The sequence below is a fragment of the Synchiropus splendidus genome, chromosome 16 (genome assembly GCF_027744825.2).
Source record: "Synchiropus splendidus isolate RoL2022-P1 chromosome 16, RoL_Sspl_1.0, whole genome shotgun sequence".
Lineage (NCBI taxonomy): Eukaryota > Metazoa > Chordata > Actinopteri > Syngnathiformes > Callionymidae > Synchiropus > Synchiropus splendidus.
The window spans coordinates 8,690,229-8,710,128 of record NC_071349.1 but is presented as its reverse complement, the minus strand read 5'-3'; the positions used below and the strand labels follow the sequence as shown (position 1 = coordinate 8,710,128).

The following is a 19,900-nucleotide window of genomic DNA, read 5'->3' as shown; positions in this document are numbered from 1 at the left end:
GGCTGATGTACCAATACGGCCTCTGATAGACCAGCCTTCCACGCATTTTCCATCACATCCCCAGAACTAGGTCATGATGTGGGGGCTTGTGTCTGCTTCAGTATCCAACTCAGACAAAACACTGCTGGCACAAGAATATTTAAGTGCGTGTGTCTGCTAGTGTCTGGAGGAAAGGTCAGAGATGAGGATGCAGGTACGTGATCGAAAAGGTACCACTAAAAATACAGAAAATCCAGGCGTTTAAGCTGAATATAGACATGTATTATAACAGCTATTGTTCCTGATGGATATGAAAGCACTTGTTATTTCTCACCATTTCGGTCACAACAAATGTTTATTCATTAAACTTCAAAAAGCTTTCACTCTCTTAATGCATCATTTTGACTATTAATCACAGAGGTGGGCACTTAAATATCCTGAGGGGCCACAGACAAAGTACAAACAAAAAAGTAAGCTGCAATATATTAGGAAAACTCAAATACTCAAGTAAATAAGGAGTGGAGGGAAAGAGGGGAATTTATTCAGAATTTTTTTAACACTAATAAGATTTGTAACTGCAAGAACACAGCCTTCAAGTCAATGTGTGACCTTTAGTTTTATTAAGACAATGAATCTCCCATTGGTATCATCGAAATAAATGGGTGGATTTCTCAAAAACTACTAGGAAATGTTAACAACCCTTTTTACGACTTGTTTTTCCAGTAAAGCCCACAAGCATAGCTTTTCCTTCAGGTGCTACTAGTACAGTACTATGTAGGCGATACCATACCTCCGACATGTGGTCATGTTCTGTTGAATAAATGTCAGGAATGACCTCAGAAATATTCAAAACACATAATTTAATTTATTTTTTTGCATGCACAATAATCTCATAGCCTTAGGAAATGCATGAATAAAAATAAGAAGAAAAATGTAACCAATGTAACCATATTTTGCCACCACATTTTGCATTGCATTTTGAAATGTACTCAGCTTTTGGGTAAATGCTGGGCTTTATATTGAATAAAGTGAACCAAAACTTTGTGTACGGTTATTAAGAACTGAGCTGTGTCTTTCAAATAAATGTACGGCAAAGACATTAAGAAGATCTGCGCAAGTACGGCTCAATAGCTGCCATCCACAGCACAACTTAAAAACAAGTTTTTAAGCACAGGGTAAAGAAACCCGACCCTCACCTATGGTCTTTAGATTTGGGTCATGACCAAGAGAGCAAGGTCCCGGATACAAGCGGCTGAAATGGGTTTTCTCCGAGGGGTGGCAGGCGTCTCCCTTAGAGATAGGGTGAGAAGTTCTGTCACTCGGGAGAGGCTTGGAGTAGAGCTGCTGCTTGTCCACATTGAGAGGAGTCAGCTGAGGTGGTTCGGGTATCTCATCTGGATACCCTCTGGACGCCTCCCTTTGGAGGTGTTCCAGAGACGTCCAGCTGGGAGGAGACCGAGCGGTCGACCCAGGACAAGGTGGAGAGATTATATCTCTACGCTGGCCTGGGAGATTCTCAGGATCCCCGAGTCGGAGCTGGTGGATGTCGCTCAGGAAAAGGCGTTTGGTGTGACCTCCTGAAGCTGCTGCCCCCGCGACCCTTTAACGGATATGCGGGCGACGATGGATGGATGGGTGGATGGATGGATGGAAAAGAAACCAATAGGATGCCCTTTCAGTATTCAGTACAGAGACTGTTAGATGCAGGCTCAATCGCAATTGACTGGATAATCCTGGTTGCGTGGTCCACAGTTGGACGACGATGTTTACATGCATTTTAAAAGTCTGATCTCTTAATCCAGAAAACCCATACCCAAAGATTGTGGGAACTTAAAGACACAGGAAATAGCTCCAAGCCACCTGTACAAACTTTAAATTAACAATGTGTTTGTCAAACCTTCGTGATTCCACAAAGCAATTAGCAGCAAACAGCCCCGACACTTCTCGATCGAAGGATGCTACGTCGAAGCAGGAGAGCGGCGAGGAAGCAAAGTGCCAGGTTCAGCACATTCGTATCACACTCCAGCAGCTCTGGAGGTCAAAGGAGCAGTCGAGTTGATTTACTGTACAGACTGGAGGTAACAGAGGTGCAGGAGGAAAAAAGCAGAGGGAGAGTTCATGAAAGGAGAGGAGAGGAAAGGTGAATCGCAAACGTCTACAGGGAAAATGAAGCGACGCGGCTGTGAAAACATCATTGAGAATAAAGGAGAGGACAGAGGAGAGAATCATGACAAACAAAAGGGATGGATTGTAGGGTATTGATCTGTTGGTGGGTGAGCAATAAGTCACACCGTAGAATGAACAGCTCTTTCAGCGTGAATAAAAGGAAGAAGGGATGAAATATATCGAGGAGAAGGAGAAGGGAGGAAGACAAAGAGAGGATGAGTGATTGTTATTGACAGCCAGCATGGCTAATTGACCCTGGTCAGGGTGGCAGGAGTGCATTATGGGTAAGTGGGGCGGTTGGCCTTGGGGAAGAAAGAAAGAGGATCTAGGCTAATGAACACGCTGCCAGGTGTGTGTCACTGCAGAGGGGCAGAATGAGCACATCTGCTGTTCCCACGGTAACAAGCAACATCCACCTTAGTCACGGTTCACGGCGCATTCATAAGGACTCTAGAGAGAGTGTCCTGCATGTCAAAGACAAACAAAACAGGCACCTTTCAGATGAGGCGGGAGTCAAACAGCCGATATTATATGGAGCTATAAAAAATGCTTCAAATGCTAGCTGTCCTGTAAAATCAATGGTAGGTTTTACCTTATTCATATGTGATGATGAGAAATATAAATTAAAATTATTATTCAATTATTCAATAGGATATGAGTAATTTGATTTTAAAAAATGAATGAGTAAGCATGACTGAAAACATTTGAAATAATACTGTCGGTTGAACTAAATAAGGATAAATAATAATACAAAATGTACTGTACTAAGATGTAAGTATGTACAGATCAGTGCATTTGTTCACCCCTGTGTCAGTGCTCTTATTATGGGGTGAAGACGTTTCCATTTGAAACTTGAAGATCAAGATGAAATCATCTCAAAAAGTTCCTTCTTGTTTACAGTAGTCTCTTAAAGTCATTCTCCTACTTTTACTTTCGACGATTGCAAAGTTCTGTTGTTCATTTAATGAAGTATGATGACAAGTACTAGTACTTGATAGATGAAATGGTGAGAATGACTTGTACTATGCACCACAGAAGGGAGTAAAAACAATAAAAAACAACAGTGGTTTCAGGGTAATTATTATTTCCATGGTCCTCTTCTACTTGCTCTGGGTAAAACGATCCCAAGCACTCCACCCAGCTAATCCGCAAACACTCAAAGTGGACGTTTCCCCTGGCTGACAGCACAAAACTCTTTTTTTCTGCATTAAATCCCTTGAGTTTCAGCTAAATTGAGGACGGACACAAACAGCGATCTCCATAGCATGTCTGAGGTGGGGGAATATAGAACAAACACGTCGGTCACCATAGTTCTTCACAGTCGACCCTAGAGAATGTGCTCCCAGGGAAGGGAATCAAATCTCACTTGCAGTGAAGAATTTTCTGAAATGTACCCGTGAAGCTTTCTATGATAATGAGGAGTGGGAAATATTTGTTCTCTAGAGATACTTGTGCAATCTTTCACCCAATTCCCACCTTCCCAAGGCTGAGAGCATCAGAGTGACAAGTACAGGGTAAGAGAAGCCCATTCCTTCACAGCACTATTACACGATGACTGAGAGGAGAAAGTAAGAATGGACGAGTAATTCATTCTGAAAAAGATTACAGAGAGACTATACATGTGCTCATGCTAATCTCTGTTGGTATCCCACTAGACAAAGGTCAATATTTTGGTGACATGAGGCTCATTCAGACAAAGAGGAAAAAGTAGAGGCTTAATGTCCGGAATATACTGTATTCAACCACACAGGTGGAGGAAGACTCCAGAAGCATGATGAAGATGAGAATTCTAGAGAGTGTCTGGGCAATCCCTCCTGACCCAGTGATCAGTAACAAGATGATCCCCCACTGTAGAGAAGGGTGATAACAGTTGTGATAGCCTTCCTGGTGAAACTGACTGTAACATGACTGCACATATCACAATGTACATGCTTGTTACTCTGCCTCATGCATGGTCTTTTACAGCTGGATGGTAAAAGGATTCTCCCTCACAGAGGGAGCGCTTATAAAAGCCAGCCCTGGTCCCCATAGTCAAATACGCTCCTCTGCGTATCAGGCGGCTGGTGAATATTTAAAGATTGAGCTGAGCACTTTGCCGGAGGAGAGGCGGAGAGAAAGTGTCCCGCTTTCTCTTCCTCTCTGCCTCCTGCTGCATAGAGACAGCAGCAGTGTCAGAGCCATGTGAAGAGTAAACACAGTCCCAAACGCCAAATATCTGCTCAACGTGAGGAGACGGAGAAAGACCTGTGTGAATTCTTATCATTAGCAAGCTGAAAAATATTAGACACAATAGGAAATATTTCAATAAATTTAAGGTCAGGCCATGAGAAAAACAATCTTTTCTACCATGCATATAAACTGTATCTGTACAGTGAGATTTAGATGAATCCAGTGACACACATCCTGATGACTGGCTCTGATAACCAGATAGATGGAGGAGTCGTTGGAAGAGGCTGCGCGCTTCATCTTTCACACGCTGCCGTGTCACTACCCCATTTGTGATGTCACGACTTGTACATGAGAAGTCGCCTCCTCACTTTGTCCTTGCATCTATCACGCAGAAAATATGAACCCCGCCATGGAAACGACCAGGAGCTGCGATCAATCAATTCACTGATCAATCACCCTGGAAGTCAATACGTCGTCGTGTCAGCTTGCTGGACAGAGACTATCACCATTACTGGCCCACCATTATACATAACTTAAAGGGTGGGTTAACCAAGGCTTCTCAATTAAACCATTAGGCGTTACAAAAAGCTCTTATCTATGAATGGAAAGATGTGTTTGAGAATAGATTTTTTTAAATTTGACTTGAAAACTAGACAGTTTTTAAATAACCCTACGATACATGGTGATTCTACAGTTGTTTTGCTTGTAGTAAGATCGCTTTAGAAGCCGTTTTTTCTTCATATACCAACCAAAACAAATATAAACAAGGAGGATATTCACAGTTTGTAGTAACAAATGATAGCAAATGTGTGGGTAAATAATTGAGCATGACAATTTGTTCAAATGAAAGTCCAGATGACTACTCTGAGCATCATCACGTGACAAACTTCCACAACTTCTTCATTTTTGTCTTGGATCCAAAGCTAGCAAGTTTAGATTTGTGACAGTTTTTTTAACTACATTATATCGGACAGACAATATCATTTTTTTATGTTTCAATATTTATGGAGTTAAAAATATCCAGTTAACAAAATCTGTAAATGAAATTTAGTAGGTAGAAGCAAGCGGTCTCAGAGATGAAGGGCAATCTCAGCACCTGAAGAAAAGCCATTCGCACTTGCACAATTGTTCTTGAGAGAAGCATATCGGTGTACTACTGACAGTAAAGTAGCCAACCAAGTCACAACTAATCTTCCAGCAGTAACGCCAAGATATACTGGTGGAGGTTCAATGCACCACAACACATTCTATTTTTTTTTTATTACAGATTAATACTCAATCTGCTGAAACACTCATGGTGTTTTATAATTCCAGATACAATATTAGGATTCTTCTACCTCAGCTCCTCAGAACTGCGAGTTGCCAACTGGATTTTTTTTTTTTCCCCGTCGCTAAATGTGGTGTTGGATTTCAGTATCAACTGGTATATCTTTTGCACCACTAACAACCCTGAACTGGAAACACAATTACCAAGAAGTGACAGCAAGAAAAAGAGTGATACAAACGGAGGTGAAGACACGAGATAAGAGAGCAGAATAAAGAAGAGGCGATTAGAGAGGAAGATGAAGAGGGAGGAAAGTGGTGAGAGACCGTGTTTAATTATTCAACACTACCCATGTTCTCTATTTATGGGCCTTTTAAAGCAAGCAGTCAACTTTCTCGCCCCGTCTTTTTCTCGTTACGCACACGGAGGACACTCATGAGTGAGGTATCAACTGCCAGAAAAAAGGGGGAAATAAGAAGAAAAACCTGATTATATATTGATAAGGAGGATGCAAAGCAGCGAGAGTGAGCGATGTTCAGCGGATGAATAGACTGAACAAGAAAAACAAGGAAGCCGCTCTGCCACAGATATGTCAGCTGAGAAGGGAGGGGAGAAAATATAAGGGCTAAAATTATCTTTTCTCCGCGGCTGCTCGTCGATCACAAGGCCGCGGCCAAGCCGGTTTTGCTGACAGAAGAACTGCAACAAAAGACAACAACCTGGAACAAACTTAGGTTTAATTGAGATGGGATTTTTAGAAAGAGCAGGGGAGAGGAGGAGGAGAGGAGGAAAGAGCATCACAGTGCAGATTGGTATCATTTAACTAGACTGGAGGTAAATAGAATTGAGGATAAAGCGGTTATCTCCCGCTCACAGGCATTCAAGAGCGCAACGGTACAGAACATTAATGGCTCTCCATTACCAATACAGTAAGGCAATTACTTCCACTCACATACATAAAAAGCAGGCATGCATGTATGATGACACATGAACCGCGGATCTCTGACTTTATTATTCACTCCACGGACAGAAACTACAGCAGAGGCACTCATCTGAAATCCAAACATCTCCACTTCACACGGCAGCCAGCTAGATTGATATATATTTCATTTCCATTTCACCATCATGTAGAGATTTCACAGCCTCTCTGCTATCAGACTCTGAAGTTTATTTCGCACTGATAGCACAAAAGAAAAGTTTGATCCAAAGTGAGAGCAGAGATAATTAGAAAAGCACTCTGAAAGAGCAGATCTCCACCAAGCCTCTCATTTCCAGCCTGATTTTTTTTACCTAATACTGCTGTCCTTCATTTCGTCCATAAAATCAGACACCTTTTTTAGCATTGTAGCCTCATCCATAGTAATAACAGTCAAATTTAAATGTTGACTGCAAAGTCAGGAGGGGTTTCATCGACAAAGCAGAAATATCAAACAGACACTGGTCTGTCAGTCACTTCCTGACTCATGGAAACTCGATACAAAGGTTGCAGACAGTTGACTCATTTGAGAAACTTCAACATTCCTGAATCATGAAACTTGAAAATTGTACAAAGAATAATGAAATAATGAAATTTCTTGAGTCATGAAAGTCGTTGTACTGATTTGGTTGCATGCAGTGTTTTGAGAAAGTCACGTGAAAGAAACTACTTGGTGTTGGGTTGCAGTGTCTCAAAGCTTTTGTGGTTTCTTTTTTTCTCCATTAACTGCAATAGAAATGAGTCCAGAGACTGACATTTCACTTGGCCACTACATCTAAACCCAGTGTGTAGATATATTTGAGCTCACAGAAGAGCAATATGAAGTGTGAAGTTTCTGAGACTGTTGCTTAAAATATATATTATATATAGCTGTGAATGAGGCAGCAAAGATGACTGAGATGATCGGGTTCACTGTAAGGACCTGCTACAGCGCAGGACACCGTGAGACAAACCAACTGACTCAAAAAGTATAACAGAGCTAGGGGTCCTTTGCTGACTCCAGATTGTTGCATCTCATCCCACATTGCCCTGTGAGAGACAGAAAATCGGTGTCCCCCATTCGAGTCTTGCACATGAAAAGCATAGGTTGTGGCCCAGATAATTGAAAAGTTTGTCGAGCAGAAAAAACACTTACGTTACTTCACCTCAAGTGAACCCACTTGAAAAAGAGGGGGTTGTGTAGAGAAACTGTGTTGCTACAATTCACCTTCACAGTGAGGGGAAAATACAAAACTAGCTATAATAAATGAGCTTAAGAAATAAGGGCGAGCATTTGTCCAAACAAAAAAAGCATCTCTAGTGAGGCTGAAGAGCACGTACTGGTGTCTGTGGCTGCATCTTAACCTAATAGAAATAGAAGCTTAATTATTCAGCAGCCAGCACCTTCAGACATTGGTTTCACAGACAGAGCTGGAGGAGGCAGTAAAATGGAGGTGGATGTGAAGACAAGTCTGGTTCCAGCAGACAGCACAAACCTCAAACCGCAGTGATGTCACGAGAACAGAACTGAGCACATACTTCCTGTGTTCAGGAGGAACACAAGCCTTGATGATTTGAATTGCTGATCACAGAAGCACAGCAACAGAATCATGACCTTTTCAGGGCGATTCAACTGCTATAAACTCCCTGCTCCCTCTTCACCACAGCCTTCACTCTGGGTGTGATGGACCCATACATGACACCAGACAGTCAGATCTTACCTTGTACACCTGCCCGTACGTGCCATTTCCGACAAGCTCCACCAACTCGAAGATGCCTGCAGGATCCTGGAGGAACAAATGGAATATGTTAGGGGAAATCAACTACCCGATGGTAACATAAAAAAACAATACCAATAGTAGCAGATCAACTGAAATATAGTGTCATGCGGGTTTCAAAAGGAATTTATGGGTCGTGATACAGGACACCAGGTTCATGCAGTTCATTTTAATATTTTTTATATAATGTATTCCACCAAATTTGAATACAATTTACATCCCTTAAGTAGTTGCACATTTCCCAGTGCAACTTAACATGATGTTTGTGTACTGTATACAGTGACTATGAACTAGTACAGTAGGAAAATGAAAGCACATATTAAGTTATTACAGCTCTCAGATTTCTACTGCCATTTAAACCAGGGGCCAACATGACTCTTGACGTGTAAACTCAACTCGAAAGTGACCTGTCTGGTTTCCTTTCAACAGGAAGCAGTTCTTTGTACAGAACATTCACCGACCTCAGAGATTTCCACGTGCTTGCCACAGGCGTTCGACGTGTCAACGGTGGTCGCACATGTGCAACACGTTTAGTGTGCAAAAATAAGACAGTGTGAGTGGTTTTCACTTCAGACTAGGAGAGGTTTGGTGCTGTCATGACATACTGTACTAGATTTTTCATCACCAAGTTTAGCAAAAAACATGTAGCGAAGTGAAGAGAAATATCGCACCCTCTCCTGCAGTAAAAGACGCTGAGCGCTGTAGCGCAGGTCTGTTTCAAGCCTTCACGCAGGCCAGCTAATAAATTAAACCTTCAGTTAGAGGGTTGCCAGGAGAGCAGCAACACATCTCCGACAGAGGCAGCTCCAACACAGCATTAAATCTTGACTACACACACGCACCCCACTTCGCCAGTGTTGCTACGCCTTTCCAACAATAGCTGGTATTCACCCTCCTCTTCTGCGGCAGGTCCATCCAGTCCCTCACTTTTTTGTCCTCACATTCCTCCCTTCACTCTTCATCATTAAGCCACTTGTCCAGGACTTAGTATTTCCTTAATGCACCTCCATTCCGATCGAGTCCCAAAGCGGCTGCGACACTTTAATCAGCTTCTGTTATGACTCTCATCCTTCCTGCGTGTCCTTCTCATTTAAAGGTTGAGTAAACTTCACAGGGTGACTCATGGCCACTGTCCTCGGCTTTAGACTTTTGGCATACATCAAAATAATTGAATCCAATGCAACAATAATGCAAGGAATTGAATCTCCATACTTTCTACTAATATCGGCGGTAGATGAATCACAGCCATCCAAAGAAACTTGCTAACATGAAACCTTGTCAAGTCTTAGCTAGCTTTCCACCTTTTTTGTGCACAACTTTTCACAGTTCACAACTTTTTTAAAGGTATTGATATGATAGTTCAACGTAAAAATCTGGACTATGTCTAAAGATTGTGATATATCACAATACTATCATATGGTGACCCAAGTATCGTGGTGTGTATCGTGTGGTTCTTGCCAATACTACTCCATGAAGGATGATGTCAAACGTCAGCTAGTTTTCTTCACGTATACATCAATACAACTCATGAAAGCATTTAAATGGCCAACAACAAAAACCTAAAAACATGCTGCCAAGATAATAATGTATCAGCTGTTCTGCATTCTGGGCAGATAAATGAATGATTCAATGAAATGGAAGCAAGAAAAATGATGAAATATTTTGTTACAATTGAGTGCGATCCAACAAACGTGGTGATGAGCAAGGAACAGCAGATCAAACACGACGCCTGCTGTGAGCAGTATCGACTCTAAAAAAGTCACGCATTTATTATGTTTTCTTCCGGCCCGACTGTTCTCACTTCTCTCCCCTGCGTCCGCTCTCGTCTATTCTTTTGCTCTTCACATTGCTGGGTGTTATCAGTCCTTGTCACTTCCTCTCCTTTCAGTGAGAATTCTTGTTGAATATGACAGAACGGAAGGACAGTATTTCTGAGTGCCACAACGTAACGTTATCTTACTTCCCCTTTAACGTAGACATTAAATCACTTGGCAGATCTGTCAATGGTTATGTCAGTTGTCATCCACCGAGGAGGCCAAAGACAATACCAAGCCAGCGTTGCAACCTCCTATTGGGTCAGGATTTAGCTGGACCACACACATCCCTGGCACATGGTGGATACACAACCTTTAATTCAAGCAGTTAATCTATACAGTTACGAAGACCATGAAGGGGATGCCTGACTTCTAGAAACATCTTCACAGCACTTCAGGTGGTGCACGTGATTCCCACACACACATACACTGAATGTGAGCACACCTCTGCCCAGGAGAGAGGGATTAAAACTAATAAAAGGCCGAAGCACACCTAGCCACTGACAAGCCTGATGACAATATCTCTGAGCGAGGACAGCGCCCAGACGTTTGACCGTCTACCCTCAATAAGCCTGTGGTTGCTGAGGTCAGAAATGAGCCTGTTGTGTCCAGACAACAAGCTTGGAAGATGAAGTCAGTTTTTATGACATGATCTATATTACGCCCAAAAAAGTAGGCACCAAAATGCCTACTTTTTCTCCTGGGTTCAAGAGTACAAATAATTTCCAAAAATATAATACACCCGCAAAATGCCAAACTGTTTGTGTATTCCATTTCCCCTTCCTGCTTCTGTCTTTCCCTTTTCTGCCTCACTTTGTCTCCCTGTCTGTCTCCTCATGTTAGATTCTGCGGGTCTCAGCATAGCTGTCGAGCTGTCAGCTGCTCACCAAGACAGGCCTGTACGCTTTACTTATCTCACTTCCTCTTTTCTCGTGTTTATTTTATTTTTTTTTTTCACCTGATTGGGGTCAGGCAACCTTGAGCATACACTAACAAGTCAAAACAAAGCCAAAAAACATTCATAGGTTCCCATTCTCTGAAGCACACCCTAGTGCTGTCTCACACTCCAGTGCCTAAAAACAACACACACCAGGGCCAAAAACCAAACTCCCACACAGTGGCTGGTTTGCTGGTGTTTGAATGAGGACGTGGGCGTACGTGTCTCGTCTGACTGACTGGCATGCACACGTCTCAGAGGCAGTCTGTGCAGACAGCAGGAGCTAACACCTGCAATTCAAAAACAAGTATGTTGATCAGGGTCAAGATTTTTCCTTTACACTAGCGTAGCTAGGGAGGACCGACAACAAGGTTGCAAGGTTCACTTCACATATCTGTGTGGGTGATGGAACTGGCTGCAACGCTACCAGCAACCCTGTTGATGTGTTGCGTCGCTAATGTCGCTTTACCGCTACCTACTATCAAGGTCATCAGCTACATCAGAATTATTGGAACAAGACAAGCAGCTTCATTCTAATAGCAATTACTTTTTGTTATTGTATGGTGCTAACATAGCTATTTACCTGCAGGAAAGCTATCTGTCACTACGTTAGCATGGAGGCTTCCAGCGTGTATGAGAAGTGCTCCGGCTGAAGAGAAAGCCTTTTTGATGCTCCAGTTCATATATATCCTGAGGCCAAATGATAAAAAATATAGCACGATATCATTCATATTTTACAGGCCACTTGCAGAATGAGTGTGTGCGTACATATTCACAGGCGAGCCTTTGTATGTGGTGCAGACTTCCTCATCTAGGGTCCTCATTTGGTTTCCTGCTGTGTGTTTGCCAGTGTCACTCGCCTGCCACATGACCTCACGGGCAGGAGATGAATCATGGCGCGGGGTTGAACGCCACATCACCGTGATTATTTAAATTACATTTAAAGCTACAGAGAAATTCTAAAAATAGTGCGCTAATGTTAACGCAGGTAGCCACAACACAGGTTTAAATCATAATAAAATCTTTATGTAATTGCATACAGTAGGTTATGTTTTAATAATACACTTGCATGCGAATCACGTGTTGACCCAGATTCGCGCATCAAACGCAGATCTCATACGTCCCGATGTAAACGTGTCATTATTAATGTATGAACGTGGAATTTAAATTATTACTAACAATGGGAGTCTTTCTGACTCTTAAGAATCGTTGAATCCAGTACACAAAACAATTCAACGCTGGTCAGGTTTCCACAAAGAGGCGGAGCTAGGTGAACACCATGAGGCACTATACAAAATACTTCGTAGTCAACTGCAGTCTCTTCAGCACGTGCAGAATAACCATATAAGCACTCGCTTTTCCACTGACAGCCTCATTGAAACGTTGTGCTCCGGAGGAGGCCTTAGGACAAGTGCTGTGCTGAACAGATGATGGTGGTGGAAGGAAGCACGGGCCATTAGAAAGAATAGCTTTTAGAGTGCTTCACTGCAATTCCTGCAAAAGCTACTTTAATATTTGAGGACATTTCCCGCGTGCTTTTGAGCACGGACTCTCAGCCGAAATCCTCAGCTAAATTCCGTGCCTCAACTCTCTCCTGACAACTTAATCGCTGAGAAAACCCAAATTAAATTTGGGTTTTCTCGTCCTGAGACCTTTTTTGATCTTCAATGTGGCTCACTCATTCGCAGTTAATACAATGTCGCGATACAGATTTTTAGCTTCACTGAGGATGTTAGGTGCCATGTCAAACTGTTGGTTGGAAGAACAACAAAGTTCTCACTGTACTTAAATGAAGATTTCAGTCGAGTTGGTTGATGATGGAAATAACATAAAAAGTATTGATTATGTGATGTTGATTTCACATCAATATCACCCACAAAGATTCATTTGTCTGATGAAGTTTGTAGGTTTGAGAGAAGAGGAAGCAGAGGACAGGGTGAGATGGAGGAAGATGATCCGCTGTGGCAACCACTGAAGGGAGAAGCTGAAAGAAGAAGAAGATCTCACACACAAACCCAGAAACATAGATATAACAAATGTATCGGTGGAGATGTTTTTCTTTCGAGCACAAATAAAACTGGGAGACGAAACCCTGACACAAGGAACATTGTTTTCAGCACTTCTCACCAATCTGATCCAAATACAGGGACCAGTAAACATGGTACCGATTTATTTCATGTGAATGTGTGTTCTGTAGAACAGAGGGATAGGACAGATTAAGAGCCCAAACTTCCATGTAAATCACTAAGCCCAGCTTCACAGGGTTGAAATAGTTTCCCCCTTTCACACAACAAGCTTTTTACCTCAAGTTGGATGTTGATTTTAGAGCCTCTAGTTTATAAACTACGACTATTTGATGGTTGGGATTCCATGACATTTTTTCCCCAGTGTTCATTAACAATCCAGAGAGGGGACCCCACACATATTCCCTGCAGAAAGCCCTGCTGCAGCAGGTGCCTGTGTAGATGGTACTCTCCAGTCAAGTGAGCTGGATTGAATTAGAGACTTTAAGAGGATGATGGGAGTCATGCCAGGATGAGGGTTTCTTTCTCCACTTAACAGCACAGAGAGATGCAGTGGGTGGCTCACTCACACCGCCCCTCTTTTACATCTCCCGTGTCTTAACACCAGTCACCTGTTAATCACCTGTTTCCGAGTCTCCGGAAACAATACTGCAGACTGAACCTACAGCGACTCCCCTCACCTGCCAACAAGTAATTCCACACCTTCCTTCTCTGTCCACCTCAACACGCGCTTTATATACTTTACAGCGAAGTAAATTCCATCCCTCGTTCTTCCCAGCCAGCACTCCAACACAAGAGCAACCACAGGGTTGCTCTCAGCTCCTATTATGGGATTGTTTACATGCTGATAATTCCCTCTAGCAGTGTGTGTCTGAGTGGGAGAATGTTCCTGCTGATGTTTTAACCTAGTTTTAATAAATCCTTTTTTTTTTTTTATAACCACACAGCAAAGTCATGACACTACAGTCCTACAGTTTTCATTTACATATCATTTGTGTAACACAGAGTACTGGCCTGAAACATTCCGGACCTCGAAACGTTTAGTCAGGCCTTGTTTACCGTTGGGAATATGCACCTGAACAAATGCCCAAATCCACAACATAGACCACCCCTACAACCAGGTTCTTACCTGAGACTGGCATCCCATCATTTGTTGTTGAGGAACAGGGCTACGCCAATCAAATGCTAGTGTCATGAATACCAGTATGATAGCACTACGATTGGGGCACTATACAGAAACTAATGATCGGTGCTCAGTTTAGGATGCCCTGATGCCACATTAACTATAAGCCTGTCTATAACCCCGTGGGTGTGAGGACGGTCTCCCTTGTTTTAACTGAACACAATCCCATACCGAGGTGCACGTGAGACAAGGGGCCTGAGCACTTCACAAAGAGTTTGTTACTCATTGTGTTGTTTTAGTGTCTTGCATTCCGTTTTCGCCATCTTTTTGACAGCGGCTGCTCACCCCAGATTTCTGCCAAAGTCGCACGTGCTACGAAACTGAAGCCTCGCGGCCTAGCGGCTGAGAATATGCCTCACCTCTATTGTTTCTCCACTTGCGTTCCATGTCAAACTATAGTCGAGCAGCAGGAAGTAGGTCGATGGAAGTACAACATGATATGCCTGTCATGGGGCGTCTGCCATTTTTGTAGTCCTTGTCACTTGTTCGAAATTTCAAATAAATATAATGTGGCATATCCAAAAATAGGCATGTGAGGTCCAATTACCGATGACAAAAATACACAAAAGGATCCTTCAAATCCCTGAAGAAGCTTTTAAATGTTTCTTATAACAATCTGTACACTGCAAACATGTAGCACATGGGACGTAGCAGATCGACAACCACAAGATTCTATTAGACATATGTGTGATTCGCAAGGCTTGGCGAAGTAACCATAATATTTTTTGATCAGATGCAGTCCGCTCAAATAAATACAGTCTAAACTTTTGACTTTGAAGTGAATTGCAAAACAGCCTTCCATCAGAAAAACGATGAATTACACAACACTTCCATCCAAAAGGGAAGAGACTTGAAAGAGCGATGCAAACAACATGCAAAACCTCATCCTCATTTCTTCATTCCAGTGAATGCTTTCAAAGAATGTTGTAAACGGATTGCATCCGGCTACTAGTCAGACAGTACCAATCAAGTTCAGAACACAAAAGCTTCCAAAGAAATTCACTGAATTGCAAAACAATTCACCCATAAGCCTCCAAAGTCCACTAATAAGATAAATTTGGGTTTACAACAGCCAAGCTGCTTGTGGATTTTCTTTGAAATAAGTTTGCTACACCTTCCATTTGGAGCTAACTGGAGCATGTTTAATATTAATAACATAATCTAGGAGATCAGAGCTAGTTTTTTTTTTTTTTTTTGGCCACGCACGCTGCACTAATGCACAGTCGTGTTCGCCGGTGCACTTCAAAAGCAGCCATTTGAAAATCAAAGTGAGAAACTGTAACGCTGATGTCTCGCCCTCAAAGTCTGCACGCCAGTTTCGCTGTATACACAAACAACTGAAAACCACTGATGTGCTTTTGACTGAGGCAGAAGCTCCTGCAGAGGGGTGAAGTCAAGTTGAACACATTGAGTGGAGTTCAGGGAATTTTCTGGAAACCTGGCTGGTAAACTTACATTCAGCCATCCAGCAAACAGCTGGTCAAAAAATCTGTGTATTTATACATAGTATTCCGTATTGATCTGAGTATTTATGCAGAAAATACTGAAAAGCCTGTTTGCGTTTCGTTTGAATAAGAATAGAAAAATAAAAAAGCAGGTTGAAAAGTCCTCTCTGCGGTGGATTTGACTTGGATCACAATCGCGACGCCTGACAGCGCGATCATGTGACCCTCAAAGCTGTGGTTATTCACTGTGCAGTACGGATGAATGTAAACTAAAAAGACAAAAAATGGCGACGTGACTCAATGCACCGCAAGATCATGTTCCCTTTTGAACTCTGTGGGTGATGTCGACCGCTACGCTAGGCTACGCCACTTCATTCAAGGATTGGTTGCACAAAAACGGTCATATACATCCATGTTTCTAATAAATACAATTGGAATCAACTCTTGAGTTTTTGATATTTGCCAGAGAGTAGTGACATTTCATATTTTAATGCATGAAAAAATCATGACTAAAATCGCAGGAGGTCCCAGAAAACTGCTCCAGAGTTCTTCTGAGCATATACAGGAAGTGTTTTATATACCTTTCTCCTCTTAATATCACAACTCTGTCTGTGCCTCTTTACTTTATTTCCACTTCTTCTGGCCTGTGCTCCAAGGCTATTAAACATTTTTGTCCACTTAATTTGACAGTTCTCCATGTGGCCCCTGAGGAATGGGGCTGTGGGTCATGTGGAAGCAGGGTGCACATGAGGTGGGAGGGAGGCAGGACATTTCTCAGACCACCATACAGTATAGAGACGACTCATGAATAAGCTCTGTGTGAGCCTGGGGCAGCGCTGTGGCCTGGTTACTACGGCGTCAATGGTGGACAGCCCAGGAATGTGGCCTTATACTGTGCAGCACGGATGGCGAGGAAGGGGGGGGTCGGGCGAGGGGTGGTTTCCTCCCACTACTTAAATCCCAAGTCACATCGCCACCTTCACCCAGAGCGCCCAGAAAAAAAAGCCTCGCCCTTTCATCCTCATCTCACACCTGCACACTTATCGACCAACAAGGCTGCAGCTCCACTTCCTGCTGCCTCACCATCTGTTGCTGTGGTCAAGATGAGAGCACGGCCCCGACTGGACATCACATCCAATCACCACGGTTTCAAAAGCTGGCATCCTGTTTGGTCGCAATGAGTCGGCAAACCTCAGCCGGCGGTAGAACTCGCTGCTTCTGCACAGGTGCTGACGTGTGACTGACATGACTGAAAAACCAAGGAGAAGCACCGGTCTCTGAGCTTTCTGTTTCCCACAGTCACTTGGAGCTTAACAGTACAAGATGAAGAGAAAACAATCATAGCTCAGTCCATATCCCTCAAGTTTTGAACGCCTAAAACTCATCTTTCCATGTCCAGCAATGGACATGGGTGCCTTAAATACAGGTAGATACAAGTAACATCCGACTTACGACCAGGATCGGTTCCGACCAACCGGTCGTAAGTCGGATTGGACGTAAGTCGAATGCCACTCAAAATAGACGTGAGGGTTATAGGTGCTACTGTAGTGGTAGATGGCGTGAGAGTGTGAGAGTGAGAGTGAGATGCTGGGATGCATTCACACCAGTTACCACAGCTGTGGTAGGCGACCTCTCACCAATACACTTTCCTCAGCTTGGTTCACCAGGAAGAGATAACCGGGGGCGTTTGCAAAATGTGGATCAGCATCTCAACTCCGATTCACCTCAGATGTCCACCTGCACATCTGGGTCATCCAACAAAAACCGGTGCCTTATGTCCAGTTCATTTCATGTTTCAATCTCACCGTAAGCAAAAATCAGACCATTTTCTGGGTGCTAAGAATTTCAGCCAAATTCAGTCCCAAAGTATCCTTGAAAAAAATCCAAAAGCCAATTTGACACAATGCTGTTAATGGTCTCCTAATGCCTTTGAGAATTGAGAATTTGGGATTTTGGGATCACTCTCAAAATGTTCTCATTTATTCCTTGTCCTACTTCACTTATTTCCTGAAAATTTCATCAAAATTCCTCCATAAATTTTCAAGTTATTTTGAACACAGACAAACCAATGGCAATGAAAACATAACCACCTCGGAGGAGGTAAAACAACAATCTGGGAGAGCAAAAAGGATAACATTAACAGGAATTTATGCCTGTTTTGGACGTCATATTTGTGTGTTGCATAAATTGATTATTAAAATATGGATTTTTTTTTTCAAAACCTGGACATGGATCTGGTTTCATACGACCCCCTGCTTTGTCACGCAGCACAGATCATTATTGTGGGTCAGGGTGGGGAAAATAGGCTGAATGGTAAATCCCTCCTCGCACCATTCACCCTACATCCTTCCATCTCTGGAGAAGAAGACCTAGAAACTCCTGGGCTCCAGGCTGGGTGCCAGTGTGGCGCAGCCACGGCTGCCTTCCTGGCTCAGAGCTAAGCAGAATTCCTAATGAGTCCGCTGATGTAAGAATTTGGTCATTCCTTCTGCCACCACCTCCACCACCAAAGCACCCATCACAAATATGGAGCTGGGAAACACACCCCAACCCCCCTTCAACCTCCTCACCCTGGTCAGACCCAGCTGACCTACTTCCCATCCAGCCAGCTCACTGGTGAACTGTACACTCATCTAGCGTGTATCATGTGTGTAATACACTGACTATTTCCTTTGCATTCTTCACACACACTCCTCGCATGGCGGGTGGAGAACATCAACACCAGTGTAGAAGCATATTTTATCGGAATAAAAAATGAAAATAACTGGAGCGTTCTCGATTCTCAAAAATATCGGGTCATTTCTCCCAGACACCCACACATCCAGTAGTGTGTATCCAACCGTGAACACCAGGGTGAACAATAAAGCAGATGCAGTATTTATATGGGCAACATACTTCACTACAGGCACAAATATCGCTATTTTTTATCTAGACACCGAAGATAGATCTGATGATGAGAGAGATCATGGAGAAAAACAACACTGAGGGGAGAGTTTGGATGCAGGCAAGTGTGTTTGTTCAAGACGTTTCAAGACGTTCTGCTGGTGTCGTCCTCTTACCCTCAAAGCGGACAGGTCGATCTCATCCAGACTCCTGGCCGGAGAGTCACTCGCCATGATGGAGGGTGGAACAAGAGGCGCCCGGTGCTGCGGCTCGTTATCCTGAAGCGGCCTCTGGTGTCACGACTGAGGGGGGTCTCTGCTGCTGCCGCCCGCCCGCCTGCCTCCCCGGCTGCTACTACAAACGGATGTTCGGACACCCGCCGAAAACACGAGAGCGGTGTGGCGTCCGGCTAAAGCTGGCAGAGCTCCGGGACTGCCGCGTGTTTCAGTTCCTCCGGCTCCATGTCTGCGAGGTGTGGACGGTCCGGAAGGTGTGGGCGCGAGCTGTCTCGGGTCGAGGAGCTGCTGCTGCTGCTGCTTCTGCTGCTGCTGTGACAGCCGGGAACTACGCCGAGCGGGGGGAGGAGTCACTCACGGGAGTGGGCGGAGCCCGGGGATGCGGGAGCACTGCCGCTTTTCACTGTCATTCACACAATCATTTGATAAAAGTAATGGTTTTATCGATGAGCGCAACTATACTTTTACCTTTCATTACATTTTAGATTAACACAATCTATTTAAAAAAATAAAATAAAATAATATTATATATATATATATATATATATATATATATATATATATATATATATATATATATATATATATATATATATATATATATATACACTACATCCGATTTGTAAGTACATGTATTTTTTGTGGTCTTTAATTTGAAGTTCAACACAGTAAAAAATAACATAAAACAGAGAACACTGCAAAATGTTTTCATGCTTAGCTTTTTTCTTAATGTAATGTTAATAATCATGCAACAGTGAATGCCAACTAGTTATCGCTACACAACAATGAGCAATGAAAGCTCAAACAAAGGTGTTATGAAGAGAACCACGTACCTCCACACAAGTCCACTGCCAGTCAAAATCCTGGAAGGTCGCAAAGGTACATTTATTATTTCTTAAATTTCAGCTCCCGTCATGCATCTGTGATAGCAGGCCTGTCTTGCTAGTCCGCCAATTTTTAGGTTCAATTTAAATTTCAGAAAGAGTGTACTCCAAAAAACTTACATGAACATTTCCTAGACTTTGTGGAATCCGTTCAAGCAGCTTTTGTGTATTCATATTTGATGA

The 19,900-nt window shown here is 43.0% G+C and overlaps 1 protein-coding gene across 11 annotated transcripts in view; it reads right to left on the bottom strand.

Moving 5' to 3' along the window:
* tnika (TRAF2 and NCK interacting kinase a) overlaps window positions 1–19,109 on the bottom strand; it is a 54,907-nt gene extending 35,798 nt beyond the window's left edge. For all 11 annotated transcript variants that reach the window (XM_053844726.1, XM_053844727.1, XM_053844728.1 and 8 more), the window contains exons 1-2: window positions 18,774–19,109; window positions 8,255–8,320 (exon numbers count right to left, since the gene is read on the bottom strand). In XM_053844726.1, coding sequence (XP_053700701.1) covers window positions 8,255–8,320; window positions 18,774–18,830 — 123 coding nt within the window. In that variant the 5' untranslated portion in view covers window positions 18,831–19,109. The remainder of the gene's footprint in view (window positions 1–8,254; window positions 8,321–18,773) is intronic.
* Between the last annotated feature and the right edge of the window lie 791 nt (window positions 19,110–19,900).